This window comes from Salmo salar, chromosome ssa13 (genome assembly GCF_905237065.1).
Source record: "Salmo salar chromosome ssa13, Ssal_v3.1, whole genome shotgun sequence".
In the NCBI taxonomy this organism is placed as follows: Eukaryota; Metazoa; Chordata; class Actinopteri; order Salmoniformes; family Salmonidae; genus Salmo; species Salmo salar.
In genome coordinates this window covers 22,935,163-22,957,276 of record NC_059454.1, presented here as the reverse complement: position 1 = coordinate 22,957,276, position 22,114 = coordinate 22,935,163, and the positions used below count along the sequence as shown (strand labels likewise).

At 43.1% G+C, this 22,114-nt stretch overlaps 1 protein-coding gene across 1 annotated transcript; it reads right to left on the bottom strand.

Annotated features, from left to right (window-relative positions):
* Positions 1–10,262: 10,262 nt before the first annotated feature.
* On the bottom strand, positions 10,263–20,844 carry LOC106566606 (protein Wnt-7a). The gene is made up of 4 exons (XM_014134784.2): positions 20,475–20,844; positions 19,522–19,748; positions 15,823–16,094; positions 10,263–12,988 (listed from the first exon to the last, which is right to left on the bottom strand). The coding sequence occupies exons 1-4, from the start codon at positions 20,543–20,545 to the stop codon at positions 12,506–12,508; spliced, it is 1,053 nt and encodes a 350-aa protein (XP_013990259.1). The 5' UTR covers positions 20,546–20,844; the 3' UTR covers positions 10,263–12,505.
* Between the last annotated feature and the right edge of the window lie 1,270 nt (positions 20,845–22,114).

Sequence of the window (22,114 nt, the reverse complement as noted above, 5' to 3'; positions counted from 1 at the left end):
TAATCTACAGTATGCTCCTTTTTAAAGCTGCAATTTGTAACTTTTTGGGCAACCCAACCAAATTCACATAGAAATGTGTGTTATAGATCTGTCATTCCCATTGAAAGCAAGTCTAAGAAGGGGTAGATCTGTTCTATGTGCGCTATTTCTATTCTTCCTGTTCTTAAGTTTCTGTTTTGTACTGAAATTAAGCAAACTATTAGAATGTTAGCAACCAGCAAATGGAGGAGGGATTTCTGCATAGAGCGCCACAGTGGAGGTGTCATAATACCCATAAAACCTAGCGGTCAAACAGGGAAATGGTTCCACCTGTTTTTCCACCATGCATTTTTCCCATTGGGGATTTTAAATACACTTACATTTACATTTACATTTAAGTCATTTAGCAGACGCTCTTATCCAGAGCGACTTACAAAATGGTGCATTCACCTTATGATATCCAGTGGAACAACCACTTTACAATAGTGCATCTAAATCTTTTAAGGGGGGGTTAGAAGGATTACTTTATCCTATCCTAGGTATTCCTTAAAGAGGTGGGGTTTCAGGTGTCTCCGGAAGGTGGTGATTGACTCCGCTGTCCTGGCATCGTGAGGGAGCTTGTTCCACCATTGGGGTGCCAGAGCAGCGAACAGTTTTGACTGGGCTGAGCGGGAACTGTGCTTCCTCAGAGGTAGGGGGGCCAGCAGGCCAGTGGTGGATGAACGCAGTGCCCTTGTTTGGGTGTAGGGCCTGATCAGAGCCTGAAGGTATGGAGGTGCCGTTCCCTTCACAGCTCCGTAGGCAATCACCATGGTCTTGTAGCGGATGCGAGCTTCAACTGGAAGCCAGTGGAGAGAGCGGAGGAGCGGGGTGACGTGAGAGAACTTGGGAAGGTTGAACACCAGACGGGCTGCAGCGTTCTGGATGAGTTGTAGGGGTTTAATGGCACAGGCAGGGAGCCCAGCCAACAGCGAGTTGCAGTAATCCAGACGGGAGATGACAAGTGCCTGGATTAGGACCTGCGCCGCTTCCTGTGTGAGGCAGGGTCGTACTCTGCGAATGTTGTAGAGCATGAACCTACAGGATCGGGTCACCGCCTTGATGTTAGTGGAGAACGACAGGGTGTTGTCCAGGATCACGCCAAGGTTCTTAGCACTCTGGGAGGAGGACACAAGGGAGTTGTCAACCGTGATGGCGAGATCATGGAACGGGCAGTCCTTCCCCGGGAGGAAGAGCAGCTCCGTCTTGCCGAGGTTCAGCTTGAGCTGGTGATCCGTCATCCACACTGATATGTCTGACAGACATGCAGAGATGCGATTCGCCGCCTGGTTATCAGAAGGGGGAAAGGAGAAGATTAATTGTGTGTCGTCTGCATAGCAATGATAGGAGAGACCATGTGAGGATATGACAGAGCCAAGTGACTTGGTGTATAGCGAGAATAGGAGAGGGCCTAGAACAGAGCCCTGGGGGACACCAGTGGTGAGAGTGCATGGTGCGGAGACAGATTCTCGCCACGCCACCTGGTAGGAGCGACCTGTCAGGTAGGACGCAATCCAAGCGTGGGCCGCGCCGGAGATGCCCAACTCGGAGAGGGTGGAGAGGAGGATCTGATGGTTCACAGTATCAAAGGCAGCAGATAGGTCTAGAAGGATGAGAGCAGAGGAGAGAGAGTTAGCTTTAGCAGTGCGGAGAGCCTCCGTGACACAGAGAAGAGCAGTCTCAGTTGAATGCCCAGTCTTGAAACCTGACTGATTAGGATCAAGAAGGTCATTCTGAGAGAGATAGCAGGAGAGCTGGCCAAGGACGGCACGTTCAAGAGTTTTGGAGAGAAAAGAAAGAAGGGATACTGGTCTGTAGTTGTTGACATCGGAGGGATCGAGTGTAGGTTTTTTCAGAAGGGGTGCAACTCTCGCTCTCTTCAAGACGGAAGGGACGTAGCCTGCGGTCAAGGATGAGTTGATGAGCGAGGTGAGGAAGGGGAGAAGGTCTCCGGAAATGGTCTGGAGAAGAGAGGAGGGGATAGGGTCAAGTGGGCAGGTTGTTGGGCGGCCGTCACAAGACGCGAGATTTCATCTGGAGAGAGAGGGGAGAAAGAGGTCAAAGCACAGGGTAGGGCAGTGTGAGCAGGACCAGCGGTGTCGTTTGACTTAGCAAACGAGGATCGGATATCGTCAACCTTCTTTTCAAAATGGTTGACGAAGTCATCCGCAGAGAGGGAGGAGGGGGGGAGGGGGAGGAGGATTCAGGAGGGAGGAGAAGGTAGCAAAGAGCTTCCTAGGGTTAGAGGCAGATGCTTGGAATTTAGAGTGGTAGAAAGTGGCTTTAGCAGCAGAGACAGAAGAGGAGAATGTAGAGAGGAGTGAGTGAAAGGATGCCAGGTCCGCAGGGGAGGCGAGTTTTCCTCCATTTCCGCTCGGCTGCCCGGAGCCTTGTTCTGTGAGCTCGTAGTGAGTCGTCGAGCCACGGAGCAGGAGGGGAGGACCGAGCCGGCCTGGAGGATAGTGGACAGAGAAAATCAAAGGATGCAGAAAGGGAGGAGAGGAGGGTTGAGGAGGCAGAATCAGGAGATAGGTTGGAGAAGGTTTGAGCAGAGGGAAGAGATGATAGGATGGAAGAGGAGAGAGTAGCGGGAGAGAGAGAGCGAAGGTTGGGACGGCGCAATACCATCCGAGTAGGGGCAGAGTGAGAAGTGTTGGATGAGAGCAAGAGGGAAAAGGATACAAGGTAGTGGTCGGAGATTTGGAGGGGAGTTGCAATGAGATTAGTGGAAGAACAGCATCTAGTAAAGATGAGGTCAAGCGTATTGCCTGCCTTGTGAGTAGGGGGGAAGGTGAGAGGGTGAGGTCAAAAGAGGAGAGGAGTGGAAAGAAGGAGGCAGAGAGGAATGAGTCAAAGGTAGACGTGGGGAGGTTAAAGTCACCCAGAACTGTGAGAGGTGAGCCATCCTCAGGAAAGGAACTTATCAAGGCGTCAAGCTCATTGATGAACTCTCCAAGGGAACCTGGAGGGCGATAAATGCTAAGGATGTTAAGCTTGAAAGGGCTGGTAACTGTGACAGCATGGAATTCAAATGAGGAGATAGACAGATGGGTCAGGGGAGAAAGAGAGAATGTCCACTTGGGAGAGATGAGGATTCCAGTGCCACCACCCCGCTGGCTCGATGCTCTAGGGGTATGCGAGAACACGTGGGCAGACGAAGAGAGAGCAGTAGGAGTAGCAGTGTTATCTGTGGTAATCCATGTTTCCGTCAGCGCCAGGAAGTCTAGGGACTGGAGGGTAGCATAGGCTGAGATGAACTCAGCCTTGTTGGCTGCAGACCGGCAGTTCCAGAGGCTGCCGGAGACCTGGAACTCCACGTGGGTCGTGCGCGCTGGGACCACCAGGTTAGAGTGGCAGCGGCCACGCGGTGTGAAGCGTTTGTATGGCCTGTGCAGAGAGGAGAGAACAGGGATAGACAGACACATAGTTGACAAGCTACAGAAGTGTTGTTTCTTGTATTATTGTCTCCTGTGTCTTTAGAGAACTGTTTCACTTTGATATCCTTTTTCTTCTGTCCACTTAAAATGAGGGCTGTGTTTCGTGTAGGATTACCCTGGTATGACGTTTTGATAACCATGTAAATCTCTCTCGTACAAGGTGACTTTTATCAATATATTCGACTCTATTTACTCTCAGATTCAAAAATGTTAATTAGCATCAAAGTAAACATCATGCAAAACTACAAAACCCTGCACGTCATCTCTAGCTGACACCTTTGCTAACAGGTATTGTGTAAATGTACAACCTGCACAAGACAGTTCACAGAATTGTCCATTTAAAGAAATGTAACCAATTTATTAATTACTCCATTTAGCTAACATTAGATAGTTAATAAAGAGATTCTTATGTTTGCCTCGATTCGGCAGTCCCGTACAGATCATTATGGCATTTGCCAATTTGCCTCACCGTGCCTTTTTAGTAGCACATTCACCACTCTCTCAAACGGCTAACTCCGCTCTCTCGCGGCGCAGGCCGATGGCCTGAGAAGTGAAATGTACTAGGCCTACCCCTACTCCAGCTCGCAGTCGGCTCTGCTGACAATGTGTTTGCGAGATGCTGGACAAAAGGCAATTTTAAAACCTTCCCCCCCTTTTAAAACTGCTACCCAAGCAAGCAAAAACCGAGTCTCAGAGAATGAGTGCACAACTGGTAAATAGTGGCTTATAGATAGAGGATGTCAGTCAGTGAAGTGCCTATAGCTGCCGGCAGATACTTCTATTGCAGTAACGTTGAAGGGCTCTGGCCAGTATTACTTAGCCAGCTAGGATGAAGTAAGATGCTAACGTTAAACGGAACCTACCTCAGCAGGAGCAAAAAATACGCTACCAAGTTCTCATAACTTTGATTTACAGAAAGTAGGCTGAGACAGACAGTGATGTGGTGCTCAGGGGTGAGGCTGATGCAGACTGCAATGCCTGCAGGAGGAAACAGAGGAGACAGAGAGAGAGGTTAGTACAGTGGTTCCCAAACTTGGGGTTCAGGCCCCATGTCCCTGAGAACATCTGTACTAATCGTGTCAAACAAGTTAGGAACAAAAAAAGAGAAGATATGTTTCCGTATGAACATCTCCACATGGCCTATCGTCCTTATATTCTACATTCAAATGCAATCAAAATGCAAACAATACAGTTTACAGAATATCAGACGTTTTTGTATCGTCGCTGATGCTACAGTATGTATCATTGTGAATAATTTCTCATATTTCCCCCCTTTCAGGGGTATAACATTGCAATTGTATAGCTAATAGGCTATGTGTTTGTAGATAGACTGAGGTGAATGAACCTACAGCAGCCAAGGTGATAATGGCTGGGGTCATTTTTGCTTGTTTTTGCTGTTCTTCAAATAGCTTTTAAAGTTGTTTAATTGTATAGAAATGCAGTAAATGAGCTTCAGCTTTCAAAAAAAAATTCTGGAACCTCACTAAAACTCAAACCTTGGTTACAGCCTCGGGTGTTATCCATCACTTGGCACAACAGGAGTCGAGGAACAGAAGATGAATGATATAATAGCTCTGACCACATGGCTTAGTTATTTCAACTGGCAGCATCAGCTCAAAGTGTTACATGGCTCTCTGCAATGATACATTTAGTAGCAAGTCCGGGCAGGTAGCAAGATGCTGGAGGAGAGAATGCCTTGCAACTCCCTCTGAACCCATCAGCCAAGTGACAGGGTTTGGAAGCTATGGCACCATCAGTAAAGTACACACAGAATGTTTATTCCACAATGACTTGTTTGTGCACCTTTCCTCACCATTCTCTAAGACAGGCATCACCACTTCAACATCAAAGAAATATGACATTTGACATGTTAATATGAAGGAGTAGTCCGAAGAGTAAGTCTCTTTAATTGGAAAAAGTGGAGAAGATTGGACTCAATTTGAAGTTAGATGCTGTTCCTTTCTTCTTCCCAGTTTCCAGATCATGGGGTTACAGATGTTGGATCTTAATTTGTCCAGTATTGTCGCAGCAAAATAATGTTGCAGCAACTGAATTTGACCATTTAGTCCATAATGTTTGATCGGTAGTTAGGCTATTAGCCGGCCAAAATTAGGCTACATGAAAAGTGCAATACTGTTAATATAACATTGTGTTAGTGTAGGTTTTCACTGAATTCATGTAAATCATGAAGCTCATCTGCATTTTCTTCGGTGCAGGAAAATTCTCAGCAACAAAAGACTGGTCAAATTAAGATCCTACATCTATATGTGTTGAACCGGTGAGGTGAACGATAGTTGGAGAGGGCTTTCGTAATCCGTCGGCAACTACTGACTGACAGTGACAGTGAGCAACTCTGTGGTTTGTTATAAACCTTTTGCACTGTCAACCAAAGAGGAAAGCTTGGCTGGCTGGCTGGCACTGCTGGAGGAAGATCAGGGATGTTTCCTAAGTGTCTCTGGGCCTTGTGGGGTTACACTAAGGTTGGTGTTTTTGTTCAAAACATCCCGTGTCAGGACGCCCGAGACGTCGGCAGATTACTGTAAGCTTGGCTCAGGTGACGTTATCAGAGAGGGGGGCGGGCATGAGGGCCTTCTATACCCTGTTTCAAACTACTCACAGAGAAAAAAATGAAAAGTATCGCATGGGGCTGCTGAGATCTTATGAAGATACTGCATTACAGAATATTACACAGCTCATGGACAATCATCAAAGACGGTCTTTAAACAGTGGTCTCATTTCTCGATTACTCAGATGCATTGCTGTGCCCTGACTACCACAGGGGCTGTTTGAACGGGTATCCTCCAATTGAATGTCCCCTAGAGAGCTGAGAAGACCTCTGTCAGGGGCTCTTACTGATGACAATACCAGGAGGCTGTCATGCCAAACGTGTTTACATCGGAAATCAGATAGACCCTGTGAGGGTTGCTTTGAGACTAACAGTGGAGGATCTCTCTTGTGGGGAGTGGATACTGTCGGCTATCTCCTGCTTCAATCGCATGGCCTCCAACACCACACACACGTTGTTAAGAGACTGCACAATGAGTGTATGTGCCCATATCTCAGAGAAATCGCATAAAGACAACCTTGTACTCTACAATTTACTGCTGCAGAGCTCAGGTGCTTGTGCATGTCCCAACCAGAGGAAAAACAAAAGTACCTGTGACTGACAGAATCATGTGTCAGAAGATTTATAGAGAGAGAGAGAGAGAGAGAGAGAGAGAGAGAGAGAGAGAGAGAGAGAGAGAGAGAGAGAGAGAGAGAGAGAGAGAGAGAGAGAGAGAGAGAGAGAGAGAGAGACAGACAGACAGACAGACAGACAGACAGACAGACAGACAGACAGACAGACAGACAGACAGACAGACAGACAGACAGACAGACAGACAGACAGACAGACAGACAGACAGACAGACAGACAGACAGACAGACAGACAGACAGACAGACAGACAGACAGACAGACAGACAGACAGACAGACAGACAGAGAGAGAGAGAGAGAGAGAGAGAGAAAGCACATTTTCTCTCTCCTTCCCCTCTCCCAAATTACTGTCTTTACTGGTGTTCTATGAGTGAAGTGCTTGAAACCAGCTAATTATTGTTCTGACATACAGAGGCTGGTTTGTTTTGAATTAAGATACTGTAAATATGTATATATTTCCAATTCCTTTAAACTTTTAATGCTGTGAAATTGTGAGTCACGTCCCGCTACTATAGATGTCATTGTATACATACCGGATATAGCCAGCCTGTTCACAAATCAAAGCTGGAAAGATGAAATGCTACAGTTGGACTCTAATCCTCTGGATGGTGAGGTAGACTCACAAAATGAAGCTACACCCGCAACAACATCTGCTAAACACGTGTATGCTACCAATACAATTTGATTGGATTTGATTTCAAGTGAGTATGAAGAGTAGAGCTGCCATTTTTATAGAATTAAATTCTGTGCCAAATTTGGTGAGTGGCACCAAAAGCCTTGAATTAAGATAAAATAAGTTGAACTCTGTGTTTTGTATGTCAATATTAGTGGTAAGACTACATTGCTGTCATCTCCCTCTCAAATAGATGCCAAAGACTCACTGATGTTAGATTCCATCAGGTGAAACCTGTTGACGGGCAATGTCATCACTATTCCAAACAGGTGATATTGAGGATGAAGAAGTTATAAGTGCTTTAAATGAATAATGAGTGATTTAGACAGTGGGTACTAGCTACAGCAGACTGAATGGCTAATGTAGCAGGTCACAGCAGCAGATAGGGAAGCCATGGCAAGCCTCCAGCAACAACACAGAGATACAGCCAGACTACTAACTATAAATCAGTCACTACCGCCGATCTCCAGGTAACGCAGGTGCTACCCCTGGCATCAATGTGTGTGTGTGTGTGTGTGTGTGTGTGTGTGTGTGTGTGTGTGTGTGTGTGTGTGTGTGTGTGTGTGTGTGTGTGTGTGTGTGTGTGTGTGTGTGTGTGTGTGTGTGTGTGTGTGTGTGTGTGTGTGTGTGTGTGTGTGTGTGTGTGTGTGTGTGTTGTGTTGTGTATTTGTAAACAAACCTTCAAAGGATACAACCCCCCCAGTTCAGAGTGACATGGCTATTACACCCCTGAATGTTTTGGCAGTGACATAGTCTTGTTTATGGAGAAGCACAGTTAAGGGTATAATTAGTATTGCAGTGATCCTCTAACTTGATTAAGAGTGTCTGGCTTATGCCGTGATATCAAAGAACATGGGGTTTTGGTTTGATGAAACAGTGTGTGTTTGTGGGGGGTTGTGGGAGAGACTGTGTCTTCTGTTGTGGTGTAGATCTTACTGAGTCACAAGGCAGGTGGATCACACACACACACACACACACACACACACACACACACACACACACACACACACACACACACACACACACACACACACACACACACACACACACACACACACACACACACACACACACACACACACACACACACACACACACAAACAGATCCAATGTGAAGGTTTCTTTTGGTCACTGACAATATGACTGTAACAGCACCTCATTTAATCATTACTCACCATAAATGGATGCTGAACCATTAGGACGCATCAGTCACAGAGTCTACCCAAGCCTGAGATTCTCCACAGTCATTGAAAGGTTAGCTGAAGACTAAGTGAGTGTGAATTGGCCTAAGATGACCCATATTAGATCCTCAGAGATGTAGAGGGAGGGAGGACTTCTTTAGACACTGAGATAATGTGGTGAGTCTTCAACACAAACCCTGGTTTAACTTTAACCAGGGCTGTTTAGCCAGCTGCCTTTTCTTATGCTGGATTCTATTGAAGCAATGAACACTGGAAGCTTTTCTCTCAACCAAAAATAAGTCACAGTTACAACCCTCTTCAGGGGTCAACAATAGCAATACATTCCAGTATAATTTTTGTTAGAGTACTTCAGGTGCAGCCGGACCCCTATTCAGAGCGCTGGGCCCATATTCATAAAGTGTCACAGAGTAAAAAGTGTTGATCTAGGATAAGCCCCGCCCCCCATCCATTCATTATTCTAAAAGGCTAAACTGATCCAAGATCAGCACTCCTACCCTGAGATGCTCTATGAATACGGCCCTGGAACAGAATATTACATCAGAAGAAGATTTTATTTGGGAATGAATGAAGGCCCTCACTGTAGGAATGTAAGTGGTCTTCACAAAATGTGTTAAATATTGAGCTATTGGCCAAATTCATACATAACTTTATTTCAGAGGGTCATTGCATCCAAGTTATCCATTAACACCTTTCTCTCCCTGTTCTAGTTTTATTAGGGAAGTGGAAGTGGGCGATTGTGGGCTTGAGCATCGTTAACATTTCCCTGACATGTCAGCCGGCATCTCCTTTGAACTGCCTCACATTTTCTGGGGTGCAGAGGGAGTTGTTGTAGCAACTAGGGGCTTTAGGAGTGAATGAAGCAGATGTGCTGGTCATCTATCAGCTGACAGCTCCAACTCCTCCCTGCCTGAACAAGTCATCACCACCGTGACAGCCAGCCCAACCAGCCTCATCAATTACACCAACATCCTACCATTAGCGCACAAACGCTTTTATCCTCCGCTACATTCAACCGCGTCCTTCCCAGTCTGTGAGGCCAAGATGGGCCCTCAATTAAGTCTGAATAACTTTCCGCACTTTCTCCAAAAATGTCTCTCTTTATTTTCCCCTGCTTACTTCACAGTTTGCAACCATAGAGGGAACAGTGTCAGTGATTGATTTAACTCTAAGCATTTAGGCCTTACCATGATCACATATGATATCTATGGTCTATTAGCTTCATTGTCTTTAGTAAGTAATAGTTTGCTCAATGTGGCGTGTTGTAGCCTAATGGCAGCATAAAACTGTCATACAATACAATCAACTTAAAGTTCAAGTAATAAAGCCCATAGTTAATTAATGTGTAGTTAACATGTTATTAATATGTAATAACATTGTGGTTTTAGAGACCAGGCTATATTTAGGCTGAAAATCAGAACCAATTTGAGCTGCCTCTTGTCGTGAAAGTTATAGATGTAAGGTCTTAATTTGAGCCAGTTTGCTACAGCAGGAAAATAATCCTGCAGCAACAGGAAATGTGCATTATTATGTGGGTTATAATTACGGGTTGATATACTTATACATTTTTTCGGCTCACTCAAGTCTGAAATTTCAAAGGGGAAATTACAAACTTAAGTATTTTTAAAGCTCAAATAGACTACAAGTTTGACATTTCCTACAGGAAAGTTCCCCTACCACAGGGTGATCAAATAAAGGTCTGTAGGGTTAGTAGTGAAATGAAACCCTCAGAGTCATGGCTTGTTAGTCTTATCCCGTTCCTGTATTCCAACCATAGCAGTCATGAAATGCAGTAAACAAAGCAGTTTGAACACAGCCATATATTCACAGGGACAAACACATGGTTCCAAATAACATACAGTATACAGTACAACAATGAAGTGACAGCAGTGGCAAACACAAGATCGCACATTTTCCCACATGGATTTTACAGCGGGATAAAGAGGGAAGAGCATGATATTGAATTATGCCAGAAGAAATAGTATAAATAAGACATTTATATAAAAATAGGCTTTTTCAAAATATACTCTCTTTACCAATATTTACCAAAAAGAGTGTCTGGTTGAATATGTCTTGTTAAATTTAGTCAGCTTGAGGTGAGCATTGTCATTCAACACAGACAGTAGTGTTGATGCCCTTAGACCACAGTGAGGGATTCTCCAGACTAGCAGCAAACAGAAGGAAGACTAAGGTCACGTCCAAAATGGCACCCTATTCCCCATATAGTTCACTACTTTTGGCCAGAGCCACTACAAAGGGAATAGGGTACGATTTCAGATTAAGCACAAATTCATGAGAAAGTCAATGTCAGTAGCCTATTACCAGCCTAACCTGGAACAATGAGCAACATAATATTCCAGGTTGACCTAATTCCAGTGTATGACTCTTAAGTTCTATTTTGGATTGTATTAACAAACAAAACAATAACAAAAACTCTCATTGGGGAAGAACCCACCATCTACACAATTAAGACTTGCTCCATAATGGATAAAATCAGTAGTTTCTTTATGAAATAAATTAATATTATTTATTTGTCTCTAAATACAGTGTGTTAAATATTCCCAATGGTTGTTTAATTTCATTTGTGCATAGCGTGTCTTATTGAGCTACGCTCTTAGAAAAAAGGTGCTATCTACAACCTAAAAGGGTTCTTTGGCTGTCCCCATAGGAGAACCCTTTGAAGAATAATTGTTGGTTCCAGGTAGAACCCTTATGGGTTCCATGTAAAATCCTTTCCACAGAGGGTTCTATATGGAACCCAAAAGGGTTCTACCTGGAAGGGTTATACTATGGGGACAGCTGAAGAGCCCTTTCAGAACCCCTTTTCCTAAGAGTGTACAGATACAGAGAACTACAGTAGTAGCACAGTCCAGCATTATATCCAGCATTGATTTATGGTGAGCGTTGGGGGAATCCATTCACTCTACAGTCAACAAATAGTACACATCCATCCATAGCTTTTTAACAGTCTCAGCATTGACACCTAGTCCAAAAACATAGGCTGGCTGGCTGGCAGATAGCTCAGTGTGTTATAGTTAATGTCCTGAGGCTGTCCCATCCTGCCATCCAGGACACAGTGTGTTATAGTTAATGTCCTGAGGCTGTCCCATCCTGCCATCCAGGACACAGTGTGTTATAGTTAATGTCCTGAGGCTGTCCCATCATGCCATCCAGGACACAGTGTGTTATAGTTAATGTCCTGAGGCTGTCCCATCATGCCATCCAGGACACAGTGTGTTATAGTTAATGTCCTGAGGCTGTCCCATCATGCCATCCAGGACACAGTGTGTTATAGTTAATGTCCTGAGGCTGTCCCATCCTGCCATCCAGGACACAGTGTGTTATAGTTAATGTCCTGAGGCTGTCCCATCCTGCCATCCAGGACACAGTGTGTTATAGTTAATGTCCTGAGGCTGTCCCATCATGCCATCCAGGACACAGTGTGTTATAGTTAATGTCCTGAGGCTGTCCCATCCTGCCATCCAGGACACAGTGTGTTATAGTTAATGTCCTGAGGCTGTCCCATCATGCCATCCAGGACACAGTGTGTTATAGTTAATGTCCTGAGGCTGTCCCATCATGCCATCCAGGACACAGTGTGTTATAGTTAATGTCCTGAGGCTGTCCCATCATGCCATCCAGGACACAGTGTGTTATAGTTAATGTCCAGAGGCTGTCCCATCCTGCCATCCAGGACACAGTGTGTTATAGTTAATGTCCAGAGGCTGTCCCATCCTGCCATCCAGGACACAGTGTGTTTCCCTTTATGGTGATCTGTTGCAGGCATCCCAGTATATGTCCAATGAGAGGGGAGAAGGAGCATTGTGTGCAGACAAAATCGCTGTTGTTCCATCTTCTGCTTATAGTTCCTCAACGTCTACTGCTGCAAATACAGCATTGATCCATTACCTAAAAAAGTTTCCACTATGTACACACACACACATCCACACACACACACACATCCGACGGTCCAATAAATACTGTCATTTGCAGGTGTACACCTCTGTCCTCTCACTGCAGGTGTTGCATTTGACGTAGCAGCACCACAGGAACTTGCAGTTGCACTGCCACACGCGGGAGTACTGGTGTGTGTTGTACCCTCGTCCACAGCACATCAGGTCACAGCCGCTGATCTGCTGCGTAACAGTCTTATTACACATCCGGCCCTGCGTCCCCATACTGCCTGTCACTGGGTCCGCCTCGCAGTAGTTAGGGGACTTCTCAATGAACACAAGGTCTGTGTCCATGGGCTTCCGGTAGGAGTAGGGCTTCTTGATCTTGAGGAATTTGGGCCGCTTGTTGCGGCTGGCTTTGACCGGTTCCACGTGCACAGCATGGGCATACTTCTCTTTGAGAATGTAGCCGAGCTCGCGAAACTTGGGAAGTTTAGTCCAGCAGGTTTTAGTGGTGCAGGAGCCCGAAACACCGTGACACTTGCATTCCAGATGCATGTTCTTCTCCAGGATCTAGACACACAAACAACCAGGAGAGAGGTTACCTTTACAGGCCTTGCAAACCATCTGCTGAAGCGTCTATCACTATTTATAGAAGTAGGTCATTGAAAAAGAAAAGCATCTGCAAACATACCATACTATTATGTTTATAATGCACTTATACTGCACGATAATGGCCCCAAGGGTTCCACGTTTATTGTCATAATAACATGATCCTCTGAAATCAAAACATTCTGTGCAGGCCCAAGAGTCAGTGGATGTTGAAGTAAATTACAGGCCTACATAGTTTGATTGCTGAAAATAGCAACATAGCACAGTGACACACTCTGAGACTCAGGTATGTAAAAGTCAAGGAAGTGGGTAACATTATGTGCACAGTGCAGCATTAGATCAGTAACTAGCTACTTGTGAATACAACAGCCCTTTAGAAAACAGTAGCTTTATTCAGACTGTACACAGCAGCCATAATTCTGGATCAGGTTACAGTCTCCTTGTGTGTAGGAGTGACTGGACAAGCTGCTGAATGATGTGGATTACTGTTAAAGCCTGCTCCGATGACTATTACAAGTGTCTGCTATCTCAACCTGAAAAGGCACAGCCAACAATATAGCTACACCACCTTACTTGTCCCAATTCCTTGAACTAAATTGTATGGGGAGTTTGTTTGGAATCTACTATCTCTATACTAAAATAGATTGAGATTTGGAGAGTTCCCGCAATCAATGACAAGTGAAAAACCTTTAATTATGTTGCATAAGAACAATGCATATTGATTTTCCATGTCCAGAAATTCTAGAATCAATAAAACATATTGTATTTTAGTGCCTTTTACTGGAAATGCATACAACTGCATGAAAGTGTGGAGAAACAACGGTCTTTGCGGTTAGCCCTCTGTGGTATACCAGACAACACTTGGCTTCCCAGTTCCTAATCCATCAGTAGCCCTGTGACCAACACTTGTGACAGGCTTTGTCTGGTCGTATTGGACCTGGGGGCTGTGAACCGCGCTCCTGCTCAGTGTCACTGCTTTGATTAGCATAAATAAAGGAGGGGGGATAACTATCAAAACAGAGAGGCCATTTATTACCAAGGAGAAGGAAAAAAGAAAAAGCCCAACTGATCTGAATCCACGAGTGTAGCCCGTTTCACTGTGAGAGGCAATTTAGCTGTCTAGATAAGCGGGATGAATTCAGGCCCCACACAGAAAGGCAACAGTGAGCTGTTGAGCACAATGTGTGAGTGAAGGCTTTTCAGTCTGTCTGGGTACGTGTTGGTGGTTTGAATCAGGCCTCTGTGGCACAGAAAGAAGAGAGAGAGAGAGGGGTAAGGCTTGACTCTGGAGGGAGAGGTGCTTCTTTCCTCTTCACTAACTCCAGTGTACTACTAAGGAGCCTCGCCCAAGTTGTTTGGCACAATTATTCCGCTTCTTCTTTGACTTGCAGACTTGCTGGAGTCTCAGGGCTGATCTATTATTTGCTGCAGCCATGGATGCACAGGAGCCTTGATCTGAGAATGTGAACAGTCCCTAGTCCTTGATCCATCTTGGTTGTTTCTAGGGATTTGCCACAGTGTTAGACATTGACAGACTACAAGCCATACAAAACAGCAGGTGACTCACATAAGTTGCTTTAAAGTCTTCGTTAGGCAGGTAACCGCTCCCAAGAGACATGATGATACAGTAGATATGATTCTACGATGTTAGGAGAGGTTATGGACAATAAGTATCACATAGAAACCTGTGGCACAAGACTATCACACACAATAAGTACTTGGCTCTGCAATATCAGACAATCCAAGGAATTTAGGTATTGTGATAAACATGAAGTAACTGTATCTTCTCCCAAAAGTGCAGAGCATAGGGAGCAGGCTAATGTACAGTGTCAATTTGTTTTCAGCCCAGAGATCTGGGTCGTAATCAAACCCTGCCACTTAAACTGCTCTTCCCCCCCTAAAAGCTTCCATTTATTTCACTGCCTGTTTAATCTTGGCCCCAATGCCCAGATCCTTGGCAAGGTCCACCCGCTTCTGAGCATGGTGGAGACTACTAAATCACAACAGCCATGGTTACTGAGGCCTAGCCTACATTCGGAAGGCCATGTCGTTAACCAACACTTCGGTCTCAGATTTAGATTCGGTCTTTACTTTCAAGTCTTCTCTGTACCTGTTTGGGTAAACTACAGCACATTTTATCTTAAAGAAACTAGTTCCTGATTACAGTAAAGACATTATAAGAGATTACGGAGATTGTTCTGAAAAATCTATGTTTGTCTGATGTTTTCATACCACAAAAAAAAAGTTTTTTGAGTGAACTACCCTCAGATTTTGTTGTATTGAAACGTTTTTGGAGAATGGTCCTACATCACCTAATTAAATACTCTGGGATCCAGTTTAGGTTTGCCGGGATTACATTTGGAGAGAGAAACAGGAAATGGAGTAGTGTAGTCATGTACCTTGCATCCCACCTCGTTGATGTGAAGGTTCATCAGAGATCTGGCTTTCTGTTTGAAGATGCATGGAGCCTTCCATCTACAGATGTGCTATCTTAATTTGTTTCAGAGGATTTTCCTGCACAGCAGGAAATGTAAACTTGTAGTATATTTGGGATTTAAAAAGGCTTATAAAGATTGTAATTTCCACGTAAACATTTCAGACTTGATTTGCCCTAACAGAAAATGTATCAACCCCTACAAAAATGTCCATTAATTAAAATCCACATAATAATTAACATTTCCTGTTGCTGCAGGAATATTTTCCTGCATTGAGAAACTGTTCAAATAAAGATAGCACATTTGTAAGATCCTTCCCTATGGAGAAAGAAACAGGAAGTGGAGTGGTTGGTAACGTACCTTGCGTCCCACCTCGTTGTTATGCAGGTTCATGAGAGACCTGGCGTTCTGTTTGACCTCCCTGGCATCAACGAACACCTTCGAAAAGCCCAGGCCGTAGCTGATGTCTGCTGAACAGCCTCCCCACTTCCAGCCCTGGCCTTTACTGTAGAAACCCTGCTTCTCCGTATCACAGCTGCAGTCACTCAGGTTTCCCTGCGTACAGGCTGCAGTGATGGCGTGGGCAACTCCGGCTGCAATGATGGCGTAGGTGAACGCAGCCTCTTTACTGCCTAGGAGAGAACATAGGAGGAACTTGAGTATTTTGCTGACTTGCAGTTCATCATTTTTATGTATGAATGAGTGTGATATCTGGGAGATATCTGATATCAGGGATAATGCATCTATTTATGGTGCTACAGCTGTATGTTTCACCACTTGATAAATAGGACAAGGATAAGGGAGGAAATCTGAATTTTCATTACATACTTCCGTCTAAATGGTGTATATAAAATATACTGTATACTGTATGTTGAAAAATAGCAATTTGAAAGCAGATTAACCATTAAGTGTGAGTGCTCATATCAAACTCTTTGTCAGTCTCACTCACAACCACTCAAGGACTACAGTAATCTGGAAACTGGCCTGCCTTTGAACCAAAATGGCTGTGAACTTCCAAGTCAATAAAGCAGTATGAATGAGAGGGCTTTGGAGAAGGAAGAGATATTGATCCGATCAGAGCCTGGTACGCTCTGTGTATTCTTGCAGGGTGGATCTTGATTCAGAGGTTATCTCCCCAAGGTCCGACTAACAAATCATTTACGCACACTGGGGTGTTTGAATTATCGGCAAATAGTTTAAGGTTAACCTGTCATGATTTAAAGAGAGAGCTTCTTGCAAAAAGTTTTTAGTCATAGCATGTATTTCAAGGTCTCAAGATGATAGGTAAATAGGGAACAGGGAAACTGGCTTATACCAAGCTTTAATGTACAAGTGCATACTTGTGTAATTATCCAATGAGTTAGTTTAGTTGAACATTATTTCCTGATGCAAACGAATGGGTTGCAGATATCAATCTTATTATTAACCAAACATGAATTCTCTGTGTGCATGCATAGAGAAGGAAATATCTGCATCTGAAGGTATGTAGCTAGAGTATATACAAACAATAAGCTACTGATGGCAATATCCATCATATCTATGTAAACAAACTCCTCCAGTTGACATGTCTTCAAAACAAACATGATACCATCCTCGGTACTTTCTGGTGAACACAGATTCACTAGGTGCTGCTGCCCTGTTCTTGATAAACATTTTGGATCTGTGCCCTTGCCATTGGAAAAAAAACTAATATTGAGGCATCAATTATGTGGATGTTTTTATAGATTCGATTGGCCCCGAGCCAAAAAAAGAAGGTGTGCCGGCACAAAGTCAGTCAGTTCTGACTGCTCCGCTGTTCATTTCCCCCAGATCATTGGTTCAAAACAAAGGAGGGTAGGAATTATTTAGTACTTTGTCGTGAGACCTGAGTGGAAAGACCTAAAAGCAATGGAAGCAATGCTTTGAAGTGTTGAATATGAATACTCTTATTGCACCAAGTTATATGTAGAAAAGTATATTTAAAAAAAGTCTAATTAAATGTTATTTTAGTATTCATGTTGGTTGATACGCAACGCACAACATACTACTGAAAAACTACTCAAATACTAAAAACATTAGATGCACCTTGCACCCCTGCAAACAAAAAAACCATAGGCTGCCTTTCCTAGGCCACAAGTGAGAGCATGCAAGCTCCACCCCACTCACGCTAGACATCAACAATGGCATTCATTTCTAACCACTAATCTGATCAGTGAAACCAATCTATTTTGCATGGTTGTCCATGCCAAACTCTTCAATGTCTTAAACCACTCATTCATGAAGAAAACATATTGTGAAAGACCACCGTTTTCACTTGAACAGCAGGAGAGGATTATGCCTTTCACACCAACAGCTGTAGATAGCAAAGACCTTTTCATAGTGCCAACCAACCAATAATATTGTGAACTGCCATTAAATGCACTAGTTGTGGATTTATAGTAATGCATTGTATGAAGGGAAATAAGAGATCAGAAAATGACAAGTAGCTATACTGTAGTCTACACTCTTAGAAAAAAGGTGCTATCCAGAACCTTAAAGGGTTCTTCAGCTCTCCCCATAGTAGAACCCTCTGAATAACCCTTTTTGGTACAAGTTGAACCCTTTTGGTTCCAGGTAGAACCCTTTTGGGTTCCATGTAGAACCCTTTCTACAGAGGGTTCTACATGGAAACAAAAAGGGTTCTCCTATGGGGACAGCCAAAGAACCCTTTTGGAACACTTTTTTCTAAGAGTGTAGCTACTTGTCATTGATGGTTTAAACACCAACAGTTTTCTATTACAATGCTATTAGCTACATTTGTTGTGTGCGACTCTGTTGAAGAGCCCAACTCCAGGTTGGGATAGGGTAAGATCCTAGACTACATTCTAGTTGCGCCCTGAATATGCAACAATCTGGTGGTTGCCACATATTCACCATCTGCTGAATATCTGATCACATTGGGATCAACATCAGCTGCTCTGTTATCCAGAGTATCTGTGACTTTATGCAATATTATGCACAGGAGCATACTCCAAGAAGTCCTTCAGACAACTCCAGGGCATGTTTGATAGGCACAACATGGAAAAGTTCTTATTGAACAAGTTCAGCCTCCATTGTACCAGCCATGAGCCTACATCTACTGTAGGCCATCCCTGTGTCCCCAAATACATCCAATGCATTCATCAATGCTATTGCCTGACCAGGTAGCTTCAGTACTTCATTTGAACCTTTCCTTTCTTTCATTATTCCCCTGTGTATGTTCAGTTCAGTGTTTTAGGACTTTATTTCTCTGTACTTTCTATCCACTGTAACTTATACCCGTGGTAAGATTGTCGTCTTTACTGCGAGAGCCACAGCACCCAGTGATAGAGAAAGATAAAGACCGGCGAATATGTGCCTCAGGAGACTACGCTGCGCTGAAAAGACAGGCTGTCAATGTTCACAAGAGCTTTGTTACTGTGCTGGCTTCTGATACCTTTTGGACTTGTTCAGTTCCTCTCCTTTCTCTCTCACTCTGGCTCTCTCGTGTAAGACCAGTGTTAGACTTTAGAGATAGGAAGTAAATGACACAGCTTCAACCTAACCATGATAATTTAGGTTATTGGGAAAATGTGTATGCTGTTACAATTAAGTTGCCTGTTGATACTTCTAGTGTATAGCCTATGGGAAACGTGTTTAAATCTCACAGTAAACATATTGTAATTGCCACAGCGTGTTGCTCTCAAATGGACACGCAATGCCCTTTCTCTAAAGTTTGTCCATGTTATCGACGCACACATAATGCAAGTATATATAGCCTAAAGACAGGAATGTATACGCACTGGTGACATTAAAAGGGGAAATATATTAGCACCTAAGAGTTCGTAGATAATATTCAGAAAAGCAACAAAAGATTTGTGTCAAATATCATTGAATAGATAGGCTATGCCAGGTTCTCAAAAGGATACGGGACATTTGGCTGCATTCGGCACTGTGCGCTCTTGACGCACAATGCGAAAGCTAACCTACAGGCCTATATATATTATACAATTGGGGACATTTTCAGTAATGAAATGACATTTAAAAATACTCTAACCAAACTTGAATTGATTTGCAACATACCCACTTTCAACTCTTTTCCGAAGACCGTTCTCTCTCCAAGCGCAGAGCAGTTCCAGCGCCCATTTTTGAATTGAAACTGACACTCGTTGATCCCCATTTGGGCTCCCTCTCCGATGACAATAATGGCATCGGGGCGACTCTGGCAGATTATCCGCTGTCGGGGAGCCAACCCGGGAATCTTGTTACAGATTATACTCGCACCTAGCGCGACCACGGATGAAAAGCCACTGTAAGGGTACAAGAGTTAGACATGAAATTAAAGTGACTGCCAGATATTGCTATATGGGCAACATGGTTTTCAAACTCCTAGATAAAACCGTGTTTATTAAAGCTTTATTACATGTTTATAATATGAAATAGGGTTATACATTCATATATACATTCATACAATTTAAAAGCACAGACTTGATGTTTTCCTTGCCTCTTGAGGTTATTAAACTTGTGTTGTAGAAATACGAGACATATTTAAGCGGTGAGGACATGCTTTCCCTTATCCCTTAAACTCAATGAACCTGTCTTTGGGTAATCTACAAGTGTGTTACAAAATAGAAAGGACTAAACTGAAGCATTCTGTAGCCTAATTTATAAACGTAATTTATTTGATTTGTATAGGCCAAGAGATCGGAATAAACTTCGTCAGGTGGTTTCTAATTGTAAAAACTCAGATTTTCCATCAACTCGATAGACTTTTTGGAACAGAATAATTAAAAAAACTCTCAGAAACTTTGCATTGTTCACGGGCCAATGTCAAATGAACAATGCATCTAGTTTACGTAGATGGATAATTACAATAATTGAAAGAAAGTTTAATTTATAGAAACGTAGCCTGTGTAACAAAATGACAAAATGACATCCGAAACGTTCTGTTATAGTCTATACTCTTAATGTTTTATATTCTGATATTTAGGAACATAACTATGTGAGATGAACATGCCTATAAGAATCAAACTAACCCGATTTTCAAATAGACAATCCCAAGGCAAAGCAAAACCCGAAAAATCCAGCGTCTAGTTTTCCGACTCATGGTGCTTCCACTCTCAGTTTCATGCAATGTGTAAGCGAAAATGATGAATAGATAGATATTCTCCGATAGTCACTGTCCAAGTATCCAAAGTTACTCCAAGTCGATACCAACGAATATCCCCAATAGTTACTGTCAATTATTTTATATAGTTTCCTAGCTGTAATGATTTCCGTAAATTCCCCTTAAGTGTCCCCTTTGCTGCTCCGGCTTGTCATTGCGAGGGTGTCACAGGTAAAACTAAGGATGAGAAAGTCTTGTAGTGTGATTATCTCCTTCTCACAGTTCCTTTGCTACCCGCATGATCTATATATCTGGCTCATATATCCGGGGCGTGATCAGAGAAGACATAGGGCCCTACTGTGGAATCCCGCCTGGGCTGAATCTCTGTGTCAGTTCACCTACTCATTAAGACTTTTACCTTTCTAATAAATGAAAACACACACGCAGTGCAGTGGATAGTGATGGTTGTACATCTTGTGCGTTGATAATGACAATACGTTATTTTCACTAATGGCGTATGATTATCATTAAATGGGCTACTACTTGTTTTCTGTAACGTCAAAAAAAACAGTGTCTATGTATGTTATCTTTCCTTTACACTTCAAAAATAAACATAGCCTAACTCGAACTGCCGAACTCATCTCAAATTAAATTGCATGCATACATTTTCATTGCACTCACTTAATAAATTGTCCACATAACCTACTTTGAATTAAAACATGTCAACAAATGGTCACCTTTATATATACCATGTTGGCACAATTTGTTCATAACTTGCTAACCTGTGACAGCTCCTTCCTTCATCACATACGTCCAGCGCATCCATTCGTCTCTGTTTTGGAGAAGTTTTGTACCATTTATAATAGCGCCATCTGCAGACCAATTAAGATAGGTAGCGTTGAAAACTGAATAAAGATTCGCTGAAATTATATTTGACAGCCAGCAATACAGCACAGCCGTAAAAAGTAAAATGATTGTCTGATTTAAGATTTCTCGTTTTTTCCAGAAAGATTATTTAATCCGAGCATCAAGTGTCTGTAAAGTAGCTAAGAGAATCACAATAAACTCTCAGAAGCATAAGTAGAAATTCAAGTTTTGAATATAGGCTATTGTCTATCTGTTTCAGCATAACGTTCCACATATTGTTGCTCTTTTGTCAAGCGGTTGCTTTACTTTGAAACATAATGCTATTATTCATTTGTAATATCTGTTGCTAGATTTGGGCAATTCCACGATAACGGAGTAACACTGAGACTCAGATGCAAAGTTTGGTAACATAATGATGGTTTGTACTGTTTGTGCCTTTATTCTCTTTCCAAACTTTGCATCTGCACTGTTCTTCAAGTAAATGTGTTTTTGTAAAATTTTCAGTGGAAATTGTTAAATGTGGTCCTTCTGCATATAGTTGTGTGGTTTGTTTAACTTTGCAATCATTGTTTTTTGTTTGATGTACATTTTAAAGTGAAAAGTCCGAATCTCAGTGCCACTCTGTTAACATGGAATTGCCAATTTAGGCTATTTCAATAGGGCTGCCCTATTTGGATCTTTTTTGCCACTAATTGGTATTCT